Genomic DNA, 19,894 nt, shown 5'->3' on the forward strand with positions numbered 1-19,894 from the left:
TGATTTAATCCTAGCTTAATCATGGAACAATTTACAATGACCTACTAACTTACAGACCAGTTTGCTTTTGAAATGTGGGAGGATATCAGAGCACTGGAAGGAACCCACGCGGTCACGGGGAGAACGTAAAAACTCCTTACAGGCAGTGGCGGGAATGGAACCTGGGACCCCTGTACTGTAAAGTGTTGTGCTAACCATTACTCTACCGAGCCACCCTAATATGGGAGGGGGAAATAGGGCTTATTTTGCAGTTGTTGCTTTGCCGTTTGGTGTGTTCTGTGTTGTTCTATTGAACATGGTGTGCAAGGACTGTTGGTGCTGGAATGTGTGGCAACTCTTGCGGGCTGCCCCCATCACATCCTTGGGTGTGTTGGTTATTAGTGCAAATGATGCATCTCACTGTGCATTTCGATATACGCTCAATGTTTCAGGAATAGCTTCTTCCCCTCCGGCATCAGATTTCTGAATGGTCCACCAATTGTTATTCCTCTTCTGCACTATTGATTTAGTTTTTATTGTAACTTATAGTAACCTTTTTCTCTTGCCCTGTACTGCTGCCACAAATTTCACAACATACGTCAGTGATAATAAACCCGACTCTGAATTGTGAGTAAACCATTAAACCAAATATCTGTCTGTTGTCTTAAAAGGATGCACAGTTTTAATCAATGCATCTCTGGCAGGTTGGAAATGGACAACATATATTTACTTTGATGGAATTCTATGACATGCAAATTGAATCTATTTTCTTGCCTTTAAAGAATTCATCAAAGAACCAAAGGACAGCGGAAGAAAACTCAAATTTAGAGGAGCGATCACAGGAAACTGAGAAGCACAAGCACTCCTCAGCTGAAGAGAGAAGAGACATCCAGATGGTGCTGAAGGAAATGTCTAATTGCCTGCGTGATCTGCAGGCACTGTGCAATATTCTTACTCAGAGAGCACAGGGAAAGGAGCCAAATCTTTCACTGTTACTTGGGATACAATGCAAGTATTCATTGAACATATTATTGATTTTCTATAGCCTGGTAGATAATTAGACTGGGGTGTATTGACACAATTGGATGCATCATTCCTAGTTATTTTACAATAATGACAGCTTTTAGTGAATGACCTCACTGGCCACTCACTCCTATGCATGCCCATTTCAAAAAGCACAAAACTTCAGGGATCCATGCCTTAATGGATGTTAATGTAGCTGTAAAATACTTAGATGATCTTCTACCCTTAGCACCATTATCCTGTGCTGACTCCATATCTTTTGATTTTATGAATATCTGAAAAATCCAGCCATCTTTATCTCTCAGCCCTGAAAAACTGAACCTAGTAGGGCACGTTAAAAGGAGGATGGTAGGGGCTTTGGGGGACATAGTCAGGTTAGGTGAATGGGTAAGGATATGAGAAATGGAATATAAATATCAAACAAACATGAGGCCCTGTGACAGAATAAGTAAAAGGTGGAGGGTTTTTAAATTGCAAGAGATTGAAAGGTTTTGGCTTTCAGATAATCCTGAATGGTCATTGCCACAGGTGGCTGTGGAGGCTGAGTTATTGAATATATTCAAAATGGAGTTTGATAGGTTCTTGATTATTCAGAGCATCAAAGGTTACAGGGGGAAGGCAGGAGAATGGGGTTGAGAGGGATAATAAATCAGCTGTGATGGAGCAGACTCAATGGGTAGAACGGTCTAATTCTTCTCTTTATGGTCTTATAGTACTGGAATCACTCTTAAGTTAACAAACAATTGGGAAGCCAATCTCTACATTACAAAAGGAAGTATATAAAGGGTAAAGACCTCTTACCCCAAATATTACAGACCCTTGGTTGGATCACACTTGAAATATTGTGCATCGGTCTTGTCTCACTATTCATGGATGTATATCCTCGAGATAGGGGTGCAATGCTGACTCACAACTAGAGACCATCATTATAAAGATATTACAGTGAAGACCAGTGAGTGCAGCAAATAGGACAGTTGCATTTAAGGCCTGGTTGGACAATTGTGAGAGAAGGGAATAGAGGGTTAAATTAAGTTATTTATTCAAGGACAGGACAGGAAGAGCTTTAAGTGCAACATAAACAGAGGCATGGATTACTTTACACTGTAGAAATAGTTTCATTTCCTTTCTTCACCCATAGATCTATAGCTAAATTACTGAGATACATATCCTCTGAAGAATGATATTCCTACCGTGATTTTATATTATGTTTTCCTCCCACAGAGGCTGCTCAACATACTGAATTCTTCCTGCTGATGTCACAGTTGCATCATAATACATTGTGTTATATATACATATATGATCAATGCTTGGCCCCAAACAACAGAATTTTAAATTTCAGATGCCAAGATTAATCTCAAATGAGAGGGGCAGGGAGACAATAAATTTGTCCTTTCTAATAGTTTCAGACCCCACAACTCACCTGGGTGGTAGGGGCATTTTACAGATGAGCGCTACACCAGTTGCCTCCATCTCTCACGGTTGTGGGCGAGTACCTGGGTTACAGCAAAGCTCTCTCTGGTCCTCTCAGCAGCGTTGTCTGCCCACTTCTTCCACTGTCTGTCCCCTTTTTCTTTATCCCTGCACTGTTCCTTGAAAAATGGTCTTTGAGAGTCCACTTGATCTTGTTATGTGGCCATACCATCTCAGTTTCCCCTTCTTCACTGTGGACAGTAGATTTTCATAGTGTCTCATGTGCTGGATGACTGTTCTTCATACTTCGTCGTTTGAGCCTTCTGAAGCATCTCATTTCTACTGCCTGGATCTTCTTTTCCATTTCTGCTGTCCATGGGTCACATGCGTACCAGAAGATAGAGAGCACAAGTGCACACAGGAGTTTCAACTTGGATCAGGAAGTGATGTTATTGTCTCTCCAGACTGGGTTTAGTTTAGCCAGCATTGCTGTTGTTTGGGCTGTTCTTCTAATAGGAAGTCGAATTTATTACCGACTATTTGGATTCCAAACACAAAATTGGAGAAGTTCAAGCAATAGAGTATTGTCATGAAGGGAATGTTAGTTGAGCTCATCTCCCCTACTGGGGCATAGGCCACAAAGAGCAGCCCGCCAGGGTCCTCTGTTCAGGGCTAGACTTCCAAGTTGCCTCCAGGTGAGGCCATCTTCTGGGTGTTCCTGGGGTGTTCTTTGATCAGCCTTTCTTAGAAGTTTGATCAGCCCCGTAGCTTCCACGGACTTGTGGCTAACACCACACAACTTCATATGTCTTCCAGGTGAAGATCCTTCCTTTCTCAGGAATGAGGTCTTTAGAGCTTCTGTTGATGTTCTGTAGCACTGGATTTTCACTAGCCCAATGCCCAACATACCTTAAGACCATATGACCATAAGATATAGGAGCAGAAGTAGGCCATTTGGCCCATCGAGTCTGCTTTGCCATTCAATCATGGGCTGATCCAATTCTTCCAGTCATCCCCACTCCCCTGCCTTCACCCCATACCCTTTGATGCCCTGGCTAATCAAGAACCTATCTATCTCTGCCTTAAATGCACCCAGTGATTTGGCCTCCACAGCCGCTCATGGTAACAAATTCCACAGATTTACCACCCTTTGACTAAAGTAATTTCTCCACATTCTCTGTTCTAAATGGATGTCCTTCAATCCTGAAGTCATGCCCTCTTGTCCCAGACTCCCCTACCATGGGAAATAACTTTGCCATATCTAATCTGTTAAGGCCTTTTAATATTCGTTATGTTTCTATGAGATCCCCCCTCATTCTCCTGAACTCCGGGGAATACAGCCCAAGAGCTGCCAGATGTTCCACATACGGGGTAACCCTTTCATTCTCGTGAATCTTCTCTGAACCCTCTCCAATGTCAGTATATCCTTTCTAAAATAAGGAGCCCAAAACTGCACACACTACTCCAAGTGTGAAGTGCCTTATAGAGCCTCAACATCAGATCCCTGCTCTTATATTCTATGCCTCTAGAAATGAATGCCTTCTTCACCACTGACTCAACCTGCAGGTTAACTTTTAGGTATCCTGCACAAGGACTCCCAAGTCCCTTTGCATCTCTGCATTTTGAATTCTCTCCCCATCTAAAAATAGTCTGCTCATTTATTTCTTCCGCCAAAGTGCTTTTGTAACTGGTTTTTTGGACCGTCCATGGTGGAGTTCTTAAAGGGAATCAATGATAAAAACTAATCGAGATGTCAACTTAAAAACAGAGCCAAACCTATGAGTATTTTAACAAATAAAATAAATATTTAGATAGTCACTATTTAGCAGGAGTGGGAATATGATATGGGGGAAATTACTGAAATAACATACAAACAAGTAGACCCTCTCTTTGTGATGAATTTTTGTAGTAATTCAAGTTTTCTGGGCCTTTTGTTTCGCAGCTTTGCAGTGTTCAGGTGATGAAGAGAATAACCACAGTGATGAATTTCTTTCAAAGAAGCTAACCGATGTCTATCAATTACGGAAAGATATTGACGAATTACGGACCATAATATCTGACCGATATGCTCAGGATATGGGTGACAACTGTATTACTCAGTGACAGCATTTTTATCTTGTAAGCACTTTTATCCTGAGGACTTTCATTAAAGAGCCATAAAGCAGCATTGCAACTAACGTCTGAATGAGCCAAGAATGAAGCTTTGTTGAAAGATGGTGTTATGGAATGTATGAATATTTAACTCCCGGTTCTTAACCCCACATCCCAACCTAAAACTACTGAAGGTAAAAACTGATTCCGACAAATCTGATTTAAATTAAAGCTATTTTATTTGATTAAGAGACTGTATTTGAATCTAGTGATACAACTCAATATATTTGAGTTGGTTATGTGGCATTGTTCGGACTGGTGAATTTGACTTTAGATTTTAACTTTCAAAAGATTGAACTTACAAGGGCTTAAATGCCAAGCGGGCACAGAACACAACTGATCAGGAAGCTGTGATTTAATCCCCATTTTTTTTAATGGAGTTAACCTGCAGAAGATTGAAGCTTTACAATTTACTAATATAATGAGAACTGAAAAATCAAGCTTACGTGTAGCTCTTGGACTTGGTTATGATGTTCGATTTTGCTTCACCAAGGTTGATTAGTTGTTAATATTCAATGCCTACCTTGCACATTAGAGTACTGACTTTAAGTGCCAGAGATGTGCAGGTGCTTCTGTAAATTAAGACGCATCCTCCTTGAAAGGAGGGGTGAAACACTGGAAACATTGTTTTACTTAAAGTGTGGAAGATACCTATTTGAACAATTAACTTGTGTAGTTGATGTGAAAACAGACTATGAACATAATCTGATCATTGCTGGGCAAAGTTATCTTCCAAGTCACAACAATACTTGGGTTTTACTAGATAATACCAAGTAAAAATCCATCTCCACACTCTGCTTATTTTTATGGTAAGTTCACCAGCCTCAGAATTTCACTCACTTTTTCAAAGAAGAGTCCTTCATAGTCAGCACTGAATAACAGGCTGAATGACGTCTGAAAACTCACCAAGCTGGAATGATCAAATCTTGGGGAGAGCAAGTTGTGTAAACTATATACTAAAAAAAAATAGAAACAATTCACAGTTCATTGTGATTTACTATATATGGTATTCTCTCTGCACTTGCTGCAGCCAGTAATTGACTGAAAAAAATGTTGGAAGTAACAAAGATTATTTTCTAAATAATAAGGGTTTAGGAACACAGAAATGTTCACTGATTAGTTTAGGATTAGAATTAACACAAGCACTGAAAATTACATCAGCCCTAAAGCAGAAAGGTTATCTATAGCATCCTTCTAAAAGGAAGGCAAAAGTTACTACAATTAGACTCGTAGTGAGAAAGATCAAAATTTTTCTTTTCCCATAATGGTTAAACACCAAAGAGTATAGATCTGTATTTGAAGTCATGTGGGAATGTAATTTGAGCTCTGCTACTTTAATTGGTTTAAAGACAAATTTAATGTTGACATAGAAACAGATGTATTTATATAAAAGATCAGCTCCAGATAGGTATATGCATAATGATCCAAAGTTCCAAAGTACATTATTAAACTAACACTGGAACATGTTCTGTTTTGTATAAAAGTGAAAAGTAGGAAAATATTTGCAAACTCTCAATGCTACTTTATATGAAATGAAAGGCAAGATTAGTAGATCAGGTTAGCTACTTGCTTTGTAGGGTAGTTCACTGAGCTTGGAGGTTAACTTGCTAACGTTCCACCTCCAATTCAGGTGATATCAGAGTGCAATGGAGTGTTTCTGCTGTGAGTGCTCGCATATATATTGTTCTGACGCATTGTTCTGATTGGGTGCTGTCTCACTGGCCGCTAGTCTCCAAACGACCCAGCAGAGACGAGCGGCCAGTGTGACAGCACCCAATCAGAACGAGTTAGACTAATATAAACATGAGCTCACGGCAGAAACAACACTCAATTGCGCACCGATGATGCCACCTCGATTGGTGATGAAACGTTTGCATCTGAACTTCCAAGCTCGGTGAACAGTCCTACAAGCAAACTGCGTCATATAATGGAAGGACAGAGCATTAGTCATCAGTGCTTAATGATGGAAAGTATTCGGGGAAAAAAAGCACAGGGATAACAATTGGATTTTCTTTTTCTCTTATGAGAAGGCACAGGCATCTAGTAAATTTCATCCCACAGATGAGAAAAATAGATCAGCATATTGGGGAAAAAATGGTATTGCTTTTGGTGCATCAATAATCTGCAACACTGTGTGCCATTACAAATGGAAATTGATTATGCCTAGAGCAAAAGAGTAAATAATTAATTGGTTCTTTCCACATCACCACTGCAATGCTTTTTTAATTTAGTATAGCAAATTGGATTTCTAGATTGTTTTCTTTTTAAACTAATAATTGGACAAAATTCACTCTAGAAAGAGATGACTTGCTAAGTAAGCAGAGTGACGGTGATAAATATATTTGTTATTTTGAACAAAATTCTACCAAAGGAATTGTGGAATATAAATTATAAAAATGCTTTGGGTGTTCTAATTTTATAGCATAGAAAACCATTGACATTTTCTGCTTTGGAATTCATACTGTGGCAATCTAGAAGTATGTGAAATAACCAAAAATGCTGTTCCTGTGTAATGATAATGATATCTTTCTACTCATCTCTCCACATAGTACACACAGGCACTTGATTATGAACTGAGATAGAACATTTAAGTATTTAGGAAAAAATATTTCACTTTGACCTGGTGTTGATTCCAATTCATTCCAATATGTAGTTTAGCTTCCGTTCTCACAGAGGCCTCTTGTTCAATTGGTTATATAAGCTCAAGTCATCTTTTTCTGCATCTATTCTTCTTCTCAAAGTAGTCTTTCTGATCACCTTTTCCAGAATTTCCACTGTATATCTACACTCTTCTTAATTTTACCACATTTTATTCAGCCTAAAAGGTCAGAAAGTGAATCTCTCTCTTTTTTGTATTCTTGGAGTCTGTCAACATGCCTAGTTTTATTGGATTATACAACACGAGAAAGCTGTCATTCAGAAACAAGTTTCTGATTTTTTTTTTGAAATCATTAACCATGCCATATTGTATGGCGTAGGCGATCATGGTCTCACGATCATGAATGTTCTTGGCAGTGTCTTTTTGCAAGGCAGGTGACATCAGCCATAATCAATACTCTTCAGAGTATTCTGCCTGGCATCAGTGATCGCATAACCAGGATTTAAGATATGCACTAGATGCTCATACGACCAACCACCACCTGCTCCCATGGCTTCACGTGACCCTGATTTGTGGGGTGGAGAGGAGGGGGATCAGCAGGTGGGAAGAACAAAGGGTGACCTTCAGGCAAGCAGAGGGAAGGAGCACCTCACACCTCCTTTAGTAGAGGCGTATCTCCACCCAACCATCCTAATCTCATAACTTCATTTAACATCCCTGCAGGAGCCAATGAAGAGCACAAGTCTTTATTTCTTCCTTCCTGGTTCAGCTATCTCAATGCTCAATGGCAGGTATTCATTTTTACCCTGAATGTTAATTTAGATTCAGATTTATGTACATCAAAACTGCATCATTTTTGTCAGCAACCAACACACCTGAGGGGTGTGCTGGGGGCAGCCCACAAATGCTGCCACACAGGCCGGAGCCTTCATAGCATGCCCATAATGCTCGGCAGAACAACACAGAACACAACGTGCAACAAAACAAACACCAGCAAAACAAGCCCTTCTCCTCCCACCCACTCGCGTATGTTGACAGTACTCCAACTCCAGGACTATCTCTAGGCTTCCATTCTCCTTTAATTATAGTTCCAGTTATGGGATGATCCATTTCAGTGCTCTTTATATTCAGTGACAATATCAAACCTACAAAGTACACTGATCCACAAGAGCCAAAGTGTGGCCTGGTATAAAAGTTTTTGGGCCCTGGGAGTTAGTGACATAGAAATGTATCAATTTTTTTTATAGTCAGTTTTTCCATAAGCCACCAATTAACTAGTGTTAAACCATGACACCTTGCTCAAATTCCCCCACAACTGTTCCATTGTCCAAGTTTATCTTTGTCGACCGATGTGAGAAAAGATGTAATGGGAAGGGGACAAGGTAATGAATGATTTGCAATAGCACGATTGTGACATTTTAACAGCAGCTCAGACTCTCACCCAATTTCCTTGGTGTATTATACACAGCCTACCTTCTGAATCTGGATTTCCTTCAACATGTTCCTTGCCTCCTTGCTCACACCTGTTTCCCATGAGTTAAGAATCTAACCTCATCTGTCACTACCAATCCTTCTCACCTTGAGCCTGATGGTCTGCCCATAAATTACTTACTAATGGGTGACCCAATATTCATTATAAACAGTTCAAGAGCCCAGTGACTCATCTCACCTATCACCTCCTCCAGGTTCCCTATTCCTTCCCTTTCCCCACTTCTCACTCTTATCAAATTCCTTCATCTACAGCCCTTTACCTTTCCCATCTACCTAGCTTCACCTATCATCTTCTAGCCATCCTCCTTTTCCCCTGATCTTTTTATTGTGCTGTCTTCCTCTTCCTTTCTAGTCCTGAAGAAGGGTTTCGGCCTGAAATGTTATTTGCATAGATGCTGCCTAGCCTGCTGAGTTCATCCAGCATTTTGTGTGTAGTGTTCGAGAGCCTAGAGTGTTGTGTGTACCATTGTGTAACTGGTTACACTTTCCAAACTTTAAATCTATTTCTAACCATAAACTATGCACCTCATAACAAGGGAATCATGGTGACTGACTGAAATAAGTACAATTTTAACTCGTTTTTAATTTATAAGAAAGGGAAGAATCTCAGTCAAAGAGCCTTATACAAAGACATGGTATGATAATAGAAAATTGCTAACTAGCACTTTGAAAAAAAGGATATATTTTGCTGTTTCTACTGTTTTTAAAACAAGTTTACAGCTGAGTATTTTAATACCAAAGTTCTATTTATATTACACTTTGTAAATATTATAACAGCTATTTTTTCACTTGGTTTTTATATGTACAGAAATGCAATAAAGTTTTTTTATATAATGAAAATAAAGTTAGTTGCTCAAAATGAATGTTGCTGTAATTTCATAAAATTTTAGTTAACCAGATCCAGGTTCATTATAAATTTATTTATTGAGATGAGGAGCTGATCAGGCCTTACTGGCCCTTTGAGCCACGCCGCCCAGCAGTCCCTCAATTTAATCCTAGGCTAATCACAGGACAATTTGCAATGACCAATCAACCTACCAATCAGAACATCGTTGCACTGTGGGAGGAAACTGGAGCACAGGGAAGAAACCCACCCCGTCACGGGGAGAACGTACAATCTCCTTACGGGCAGTGGCAGGAATTGAACCCGGGTCACCTGTACTGTAAATCTATCACCCGTTTACATTTTGATATTGGAGTGGAAGGGGTTAGATGTCACCAAATACATTATGTACACAAGACCTAGTCGTAGGCGGATTCATCCACAGTAGCTCAATTGTATTCATTTAATGCAGTTGTTCAATTAATTATTCACATTATATTTACATCCTAATTACCAGTTAAGATGCATCGGAAGTTTGACGGAATCAGTCACATTGCAGCATGGTTACAAGAATCTGTTGATACTGCAGTCAGCGCATAAATTTGTAACTTGAAGTTTTCTCAGCAACCCAACCACACACCGCGGTCTAAACAGTAGCCACGTTCTCAAACCAGTCACCACAGCCCGCAAAACACTAATACAGTTTGCAAAACACTCAAAACAACAAATACTCACAGCAAAAGCAAATAATTAAAACCATAGCATTACATCACTAACACACACCATCCTTCTCACTGAAGCACGATGAAACAAACCCCCACCTCCCCCGTTTCCTTGGCTGTGTAAGTCTAGGGAATACACCTCCGGTCCCGTCAAACCTGTGAGAGAGAGTTGGCTCTCTCACCCCAAATCCTGGTTTGCGTGGCTTCTGTGTAATTTGCTACCCTGTTCCAACTCAGTGCCAAGAAACAACAGACAGCACGCTGCATACGATTAAAGGATATTTATGAATCTTAACTAAAGGGTTAGTAAAGAAAAAGTAAAACAGAAAAAGGGCCCATTATAATTAAACAGTCCAAGTGCACAAGTTGAAGCTCAGCTTTTCCAAGAGTCATATTCACTGATCCTCTGTCGACCCCAGCACCTTGCTCCATCAAATCATGGTCCCCCCACCAGGTCAAATTTTATGACTGGTTCTCTCCAACCTCCTCTCTTCATCTCCCGATGAACAAAGGCCCCCAGCTCACACCAGTATCAGGCACACAACACAAAAACCTGCTCCCCTGATTGGATGGCTTCCATTCCAAAGCACCCATAATCCATACACTGCTTCTGCAGAAAGATCATTACGTTAGCAGTGAAATCTCTCCCAGCGTGGTAACAATAACAGAACCGGTGTAGTCAGTTGTACAGCGTGATGCTTGCTGCTCATTGTGTATACTGCCAGAGATCGTGATATTTAGTTCATTTTTGCAAATAAAGTGATTATAATGCTAATCAGGACATTGAAGGTCTAACAGAATGAATGAAAACACCCACACGTCTTCACTGTAATCTCAGCAGTTTACTATCTGTCATTAAGTGAAAAATCAAAAGCCAAAATTGCTCAAAGTTCAAAGTAAATTTATTATCAAGGTACATAAATGTCACCATATACTACCCAGAAATTCATTTTCTTGTGGGCATACTCAACAAGGATATAGAATAATGACTATAATAGAATCAATGAAAGACCACCAACCAAGAGCATACAACCAAAGTGCAGAAGATAGCAAATTATGCAAATACAAAATGAAGAAACAATAATAGTAAATAAATATTGAGTACATGAGATGTAGAGTCCTTGAGAGCGACTGCATTGAAATGTTCACACAACCATCGCTAGGGCAAGTGAAGTTGGTTCAAGAGCCTGATGGTTGCAGAATAATAGCTGTTTCTGAACCTGGTGGTTTGCATACCTTCTTCCTAATGTCAGCAGCGAGAAAAAGAGCAAGTCCCGTGTGGTGGGCATCCCTGATGATGGATGCTGCTTTCTTGCAACAGCATTTCATGTAGACGTTTACCAATGATGGACTGGGCCATATCCACTACTTTTTGTAGTATTTTCCATTCAAAGGCATTGGTATTTCTATAACAGTTTGGGATGCAACCAGTCAACGTACTCCCCACTACACAACCATAGAAGTTTGTCGAAGTTTTAGATGTCATGCCGAATCTATGGAAACTCCTGAGGAAGCAGAGGCACTGCTGTGCTTTCGTCTAACCGCACTCGTGTGCTGGGTGCAGGATCGGTCCTCCAAAATAATATGTTTAGGGAAAAAAATCATACATCTCTGATAACAGAAGTACAATAACGATTACTCTTGATCTATTCTGGCCCTAACGTTGGGCCATATTTCCCTCAGAGTCACTTAGAATGTGCTCCCTAGTGATGCAGGGAGAAAACATCTCTTGGATTTTTCCCCCAGTTCAGCCCTGGCAGTCTGACACAGTGATTATCCGACAAGCCTCATTCATAACGTCTATCAGTGGTATTTTATCATAAGCACTGCTCCCTCTAAGTTGTGCGGCCATGGTGTGACTGAAATGCTCCCATGCACATAGCCTTTGTTGCCGCTCAGCTGGAATTTTCCTTCATATAATGTTAATATTGAAGTGTGGCACGGTTTTCAAGTTGTGTAATAATGTCCGGCTCAGAGCAACGGTTGGTCTATGCAGCTGTAAAAACAATTAGTAAGGAACGTTGGTCATAAGGATGCTTGTCATAGACCTTCCGTCTCCAGCAGGGGAAAAAAAAATCCTCAGTAGGGTTGAGGAATGGAGAAAATGTTGAAAGGAATTCTGTGCACATGTGTGGATGAGCTGAAACCAGTCTAGGATTGCAGCTAAGTGCTGCCAAGATAAATTGTCCCACATGTTGACATAACGTGAGCCAGTGATCCTGGCATTCTGTTCCTCCTCGGACTCCAAGAGTTGTCTGTAAAGCCATCAAGGAATGTGATAAGGCGAGGGGTGTTATCTCGCCCAGTCATTGGGAGGTGAGCCAAAACGCCGTTGTCTGATATGGCTACACACATTGTAATGTTTAAATCTCTCTGGCATGGTACCTGGACCGTGCCCTTTGCAACACAGTATTCCCTCCTCACCTCCTTGTCTTAGACATTGAAGCCAGCTTCGTCAACGTAAATGAATTTGTGGTATCGCATTGGCCTCTGGCTCCATTTACTCATTTGTTTTGTGCCATGTCATGTGACATGGGCAATCATGCTATTGGCAAATTTCTTTGACAGAAGTGGTTTGCCATTGCCCCCTTCTGGGCAGTGTCTTTACAAGACCGTGACCCTACCACCCAAATAGTTCCATTATCCTCTGCCATCACAATAGACAAGATAAAATGAAACACCAGCAAGAGTGTGTTAAAAAATAATATAGTACTTCTTTGCAAAACCTACACATATGATGTTGACAACTTAGCTAGAACATAGAACAGTACAGCACAAGAACAGGCCTATTGGTCCACAACGTTGTGCCAAACCAGCTAAAAAGCAAATTAAAGAAAACACAAACACCAATCTCTCCTACTTACGCAATGTCCAATACTCTACATCTTCCTCACATTCAAGTGCCTATCTAAACATCTCCTAAAAGCCTCTATTGTATTTGCCTCTACCATGCATTCCAGGCATCCACCACTCTGAGTAAAAACCTTTGCCCTCACATCCCCTTTGTACCTACCCCTTCTCACTTTCAATGCATGCCCTCTGGTATTAGACATTTCAACCCTGGGAAACAGATACACCATGTATACTCTACCTATGCCTCTCGTAATTTTATAAACCTCTACCAGATCTCCCCTCAGCCTCTGCTATACATACAGATCCCTCAGTGCCTTAACCCAGTCACTGTTTCTATCAAAGTTTGCTCTGTAGTTCTGTTTAATTTTGATGTAGTGATGTTTCAACACCCTGTGAATTGTCCATATACTGCTAGTTGTCAACACTGTTGAAGTTGGTCAACTGCTTTCATCACTTTTGTCCTCCCATCGGCTCTTTCAGCATGTGCCTGAACTCTTCCCCATCCCCACCGGGCTTGTGGATGTTCTCTCCCTTCTATTTCCATGTTCAAATAAAGCTACAACACCACCAACCACTTTTGTGATGTGTGAGTATGTACTGATTGGTTTATCAACAGATTTGCAATGATAGCTTAATTCCTTGCAAAATGGAGCCGCTTTTGAATCAATGATTTGGGATTGATTGTTGTCAGCTGGGGGCATTGATTGCATTTTGCTTTACCCAACACTTCCAATTGATTTTTGTGTCTTCTGATGACTGCTGTGTCTAGTGCTTTGCAAAAAAGTTCATTAGCAATTGAGACTGGTGTACATGCTGGAGTACCAATGGTTGACTGCTGTGCTGAGGTGGTTGCTGTTTTGCTGATAAGGAGTTTAGAATTGACCACTTGCACTGCTGGCTTGATCAAAGAGTCTAGGCCACTGAGAAAAACTGTAATTAAAGGCATCGGAAACTTTATTGCACTAAACTGCTTTCCCTCTAAATAAAAGTTATTAACTATCTTTAAGAACTTCAAAATAGCATCAGTGTTAAATGGTTTGGCATGGACTGGATGGGACGAATGGCTTGTTTCTGTGCTGTACTTCTCTATGTCTATGATACTGTTTGGTGTCACCATATACCATGTGATATTTGATGTTTTGTGATACTGTTATAGAATTTACTACATGTAGTAAATCCAGGTCCAGAGATGCAAATGCTCTCAGTCTTTCCCACCAGCATCATTCTTTTGAACCTCCTCTGGACCCTCTCCTAGGCCACTGTATCATTCCTTTGATAGAAGAGCAAAAAAAAAAATGCTCACAATATTCGAAATGCATTCTGACCAACACCTTATAAACCCTTAGCTTTTGTATTGTAGTCCTCGCAAAATGATTGCTATTGCATTTGTCGCCTTTTATACTGAGTTAACCTGCAAGTTAATTTTCAGCGAAATCAAAACCTAGAATTCCCAAATTCCTTTACAATTTTTGCATAACCATTGCAAATTAAAAACAGGCAGGTTTTAATGTTGGATCCATGGCCTACTTGCTGTTTTGCCTCATTTTTATCAATTGTGTTCACCTCCCAATAAGATGCAAAAAAAAAATTAAGGTTTCTCCCCATCTCCACATGTAGAGTATCATTATGTTCTTACAGAGGACCAATTTTGTCTCTTGCAATCCTTTTGCTCTTAACATGTCAGTAGAATCCCTTAGGATTCTCCTTCACCTTATCTGCTAGGACTTCAATTTCTCTTGAAAACCAATATTCCCTAAACCTGTTATCTTTGCCTTTTATTCTGACAGGGATGTATTAGCTTTGTAGTCCCAAAAATCTCACTTTTGAAGGCCTCCCGCTTACCAAGTAGACCTTTGCCAGAAAATAGCCTGTCCCAATCCACACTTGATAGATCCTTTCTGATGCCATCAAAATTGGTCTTTCTCCAATTTGGACCAGACCTACCCTTTTCCATATTTACTTTGAAACTAATAGCTTTGTGATCACTAGATGCAAAGTGCCCACCCACACAAACTTTTGTTATCTGCCCTTTCTCATTCCCTAAAGGCAGATCAAGTGTTTCACACTCTCTCACTGGACTTCATATTTCCAGAACACCTTTGACAAACTCCATCTCATTAGTCCTTTTACAGTATGGGATACCCATTCAATATATAGAAAGTTAAAATCCCCAAAGTATAACTATCATATTTCTTGCACCAGTCTACAATCTCTCTACAAATTTGTTCCTCTAAATCTCTCGGACTGTTAGGTGATCTATAATATAGTCCCATTAACATGGGCACACCTTTTTAACTCCTCAGTTTCACCGATAAAGCCTCACTAGACATATTCTCCAGAACTGCTGACTGAGCACTGCCATGACATTTTCCCTGATTTCCAATAGATTTCCGGGATCTATTGCTTTTGCTTTGTTTTGTAGCAGCCAGCATTTCAAGTCAATTTCAGGCGGTATAGGTCAGTTGTCCATCAAATCATTATCGTCCAGCAAAAGGACAAAACATACTGAAGGGCACAGAACAGTACATGTATTTTGACTGTGATGCTGTACCGAGCTTTTAACCAAAATCAATCTAACACTTCCCTCTTGCAAAACCTTAGTTTTCTTTCATTCATGTCCCCAAGAGGACAGAATCAATGTCTTATTCATCAAATCAGCTTACCCTTGTTTGACATTTCAAAATGAAGCTGCAGAAGTCATCAATTTCTTTATTACATTCAGCATGTACTGCCAACTAGTGCATCTCAAAATTAAGCCTCAATAGAACAAGGAATTATTGAACTAGAAGAAATGCATTTACAACATGCTTAATTCTTTTTATTAGAGCTTCAAATATTTTCCAAATTAACCATACAGCTACATTCATTAAGTGGATAGTGAGAGATTATAGACTTCAATTTCTCTGGCCTCATCCTAAGAGAGGAACCTCTGGCATCATCCTGGCCTTAGTGAAGAACCTCCTGGTTCCTCTCTCCCTTTTACTCACCTATCTAGTTCTTTGCTACCCTTACGATTGCACTCAAAAGGTCTTAGCATCTCCATCGCAGAGATTTTAACTGATCATTCAGACAAAAAAAAGAGAATTCAGTACCCTCAGACCTCTTTTTGGATAAAAGAAATTCAAGATATGCACAAAACAGGCTACAAGCCTTTAACATTTGTGTGCACATAGGTACCAACGATATAGGTAAAAAACGGGATGAGGTCCTACAAGGTGAATTTAGGGAGTTAGGAGATAAACTAAAAAGTAGGACCACAAAGTTAATAATCTCTGGATTACTACCAGTGCCACGTGTTAGTCAGAGTAGAAATAGGAGGATATTTCAGATGAATTTGTGGCTTGAAAAATGGTGCAAGGGGGAGGGATTCAAATTTCTGGGGCATTGGAACCAGTTCTGGGGGAGGTGGGACCGGTATAAACAGGACGGTCTGCACCTGGGCTGGACTGGAACCAATGTCCTAGGGGGAGCGTTTGCTACTGCTGTTCAGGAGGCTTTAAACTAATGTGGCAGGGGGATGGGAACAAGTGCAGAGAGACAGAGGGGTATAAAATGAGGGTAGAAGCAAAAAGTAGTAAGGTGAAAAGTAAAAGTGGCAGGCAGGCAGGCAAATCCAGGGCAAAAAGCAAAAAGGGCCACTTTTCAACATAATTGTACAAGGGCTAAGAGTGTTGTAAAAACAAGCCTGAAGGCTTTGTGTCTCAATGCGAGGAGCATTCGTAACAAGGTGGATGAGTTGAATGTGCAGGTAGTTATTAATGAATATGATATAGTTGGGATCACAGAGACATGGCTCCAGGGTGACCAAGGATGGGAGCTCAACATCCAGGGATATTCAATATTCAGGAGGGATAGACAGGAAAGAAAAGGAGGTGGGGTAGCATTGCTGGTTAGAGAGGAGATTAATGCAATAGAAAGGAAGGACATTAGCCTGGAGGATGTGGAATCGATATGGGTAGAGCTGCATAACACTAAGGGGCAGAAAACGCTGGTGGGAGTTGTGTACAGGCCACCTAACAGTAGTAGTGAGGTTGGGGATGGCATTAAACAGGAAATTAGAAATGCGTGCAATAAAGGAACAGTAGTTATAATGGGTGACTTCAATCTACATATAGATTGGGTGAACCAAATTGGTAAGGCTGCTGAGGAAGAGGATTTCTTGGAATGTATGCGGGATGGTTTTCTGAACCAACATGTCGAGGAACCAACTAGAGAGCAGGCCATTCTAGATTGGGTATTGAGCAATGAGGAAGGGTTAGTTAGCAATCTTGTCGTGCGAGGCCCCTTGGGTAAGAGTGACCATAATATGGTGGAATTCTTCATTAAGATGGAGAGTGACATAGTTAATTCAGAAATAAAGGTTCTGAACTTAAAGAAGGGTAACTCTGAAGGTATGAGACATGAATTAGCTAAGATAGACTGGCAAATGATACTTAAAGGGTTGACAGTGGGTATGCAATGGCAAGCATTTAAAGATTGCATGGATGAACTACAACAATTGTTCATCCCAGTTTGGCAAAAGAATAAACCAGGGAAGGTAGTGCACCCGTGGCTGACAAGGGAAATTAGGGATAGTATCAAGTCCAAAGAAGAAACATATAAATTAGCAAAAAAAAGCGGCACACCTGAGGACTGGGAGAAATTCAGAGACCAGCAGAGGAGGACAAAGGGCTTAATTAGGAAAGGGAAAAAAGATTATGAGAGAAAGCAGGCAGCGAACATAAAAACTGACTGTAAAAGCTTTTATAGATATGTGAAAAGAAAAAGACTGGTCAAGACAAATGTAGGTCCTTTACAGTCAGAAACAGGTGAATTGATCATAGGGAACAAAGACATGGCAGACCAATTGAATAACTACTTTGGTTCTGTCTTCACTAAGGAGGACATAAATAATCTTCCGGAAATAGTAAGGGACCGAGGGTCTAGTGAGATGGAGTATCTGAGGGAAATACATGTTAGAAGGGAAGTGGTGTTAGGTAAATTGAAGGGATTAAAGGCAAATAAATCCCCAGGGCCAGGTGGTCTGCATCCCAGAGTGCTTAAGGAAGTAGCCCAAGAAATAGTGGATGCATTAGTGATAATTTTTCAAAACTCCTTACATTCTGGATTAGTTCCTGAGGATTGAAGGGTGGCTAATGTAACCCCACTTTTTAAAAAAGGAGGGAGAGAGAAACCGGGGAATTATAGACCGGTTAGTCTGACATCGGTGGTGGGGAAAATGCTAGAGTCTGTTATCAAAGATGTGATAACAGCATATTTGGAAAGAGGTGAAATCATCGGACAAAGTCAGCACGGATTTGTGAAAGGAAAATCATGTCTGACGAATCTTATAGAATTTTTTGAAGATGTAACTAGTAGAGTGGATAGTGGAGAGTCAATGGATGTGGTATATTTAGATTATCAAAAGGCTTTTGACAAGGTCCCACACAGGAGATTAGTGTGCAAACTTAAAGCACACGGTATTGGGGGTATGGTATTGATGTGGATAGAGAATTGGTTGGCAGACAGGAAGCAAAGAGTGGGAGTAAACGGGACCTTTTCAGAATGGCAGGCAGTGACTAGTGGGGTACCGCAAGGCTCAGTGCTGGGACCCCAGTTGTTTACAATATATATTAATGATTTAGACGAGGGAATTAAATGCAGCATCTCCAAGTTTGCGGATGACACGAAGCTGGGCGGTGGTGTTAGCTGTGAGGAGGATGCTAAGAGGATGCAGGGTGACTTGGATAGGTTAGGTGAGTGGGCAAATTCATGGCAGATGCAATTTAATGTGGATAACTGTGAGGTTATCCACTTTGGTTGCAAGAACAGGAAAACAGATTATCTGAACGGTGGCCGATTAGGAAAAGGGGGGGGGGGTGCAATGAGACCTGGGTGTCATTGTACACCAGTCATTGAAGGTGGGCATGCAGGTACAGAGGTACAGCAGGTGGTGAAAAAGGCAAATGGTATGTTGGCATTCATAGCAAAAGGATTTGAGTACAGGAGCAGGGAGGTTCTACTGCAGTTGTACAAGGCCTTGGTGAGACCGCACCTAGAGTATTGTGTGCAGTTTTGGTCCCCTATTCTTGCCATAGAGGGAGTACAGAGAAGGTTCACCATATTGATTCCTGGGATGACAGGACTTTCATATGAAGAAAGACTGGATCGACTAGGCTTATACTCACTAGAATTTAGAAGATTGAGGGGAGATCTTATTGAAACGTATAAAATTCTAAAGGGATTGGACAGGCTAGATGCAGGAAGATTGTTTCTGATGTTGGGGAAGTCCAGAATGAGGGGTCACAGTTTAAGGATAAAGGGGAAGCCTTTTAGGACCGAGATGAGGAAAAACTTCTTCACACAGAGAGTGGTGAATCTATGGAATTCTCTGCCACAGGAAACAGTTGAGGCCGGTTCATTGGCTATATTTAGGAGGAAGTTAGATATGGCCCTTGTGGCTAAAGGGATCGGGGGTATGGAGAGAAAGCAGGTACAGGGTTCTGAGTTGGATGGTCAGTCATGATCATACTGAATGGCGGTGCAGGTTCAAAGGGCCGAATGGCCTACCCCTGCACCTATTTTCTATGTAAAAAAAAATAATCTATGTGCCTATAAACCTTCTGCAACTGTAAGCCTTACTATTATGGTGTTGTTACGCTTACTTGCTCATTAAAACCAAGTAGGGCTAAGAAAAGCCATGTTTTATTGAAGTCAATATTCTCAAGTCATGGCAGTGTCAAGTGTAGCAATATTTCAAAAGTCATATCACTTGTCATCCAGACACATTGTTGAGATAATAAATCAACCGTGATGGAATAGTGGGGCTGACTTGATGGGCTAAATGGCCTAATTCTGCTCTTA

At 40.7% G+C, this 19,894-nt stretch overlaps 1 protein-coding gene across 3 annotated transcripts in view; it reads left to right on the forward strand.

The window, feature by feature from the left end:
• The window catches only part of cep85l (centrosomal protein 85, like), a 322,550-nt gene extending 313,038 nt beyond the window's left edge, over positions 1-9,512 (forward strand). For all 3 annotated transcript variants that reach the window (XM_073057398.1, XM_073057396.1, XM_073057397.1), the window contains exon 12: positions 762-9,512. In XM_073057398.1, the coding sequence (XP_072913499.1) occupies positions 762-1,040 (279 nt within the window). In that variant the 3' untranslated portion in view covers positions 1,041-9,512. The remainder of the gene's footprint in view (positions 1-761) is intronic.
• Positions 9,513-19,894: the final 10,382 nt, after the last annotated feature.

This window comes from Hemitrygon akajei, chromosome 9 (assembly GCF_048418815.1).
Source record: "Hemitrygon akajei chromosome 9, sHemAka1.3, whole genome shotgun sequence".
NCBI lineage: Eukaryota > Metazoa > Chordata > Chondrichthyes > Myliobatiformes > Dasyatidae > Hemitrygon > Hemitrygon akajei.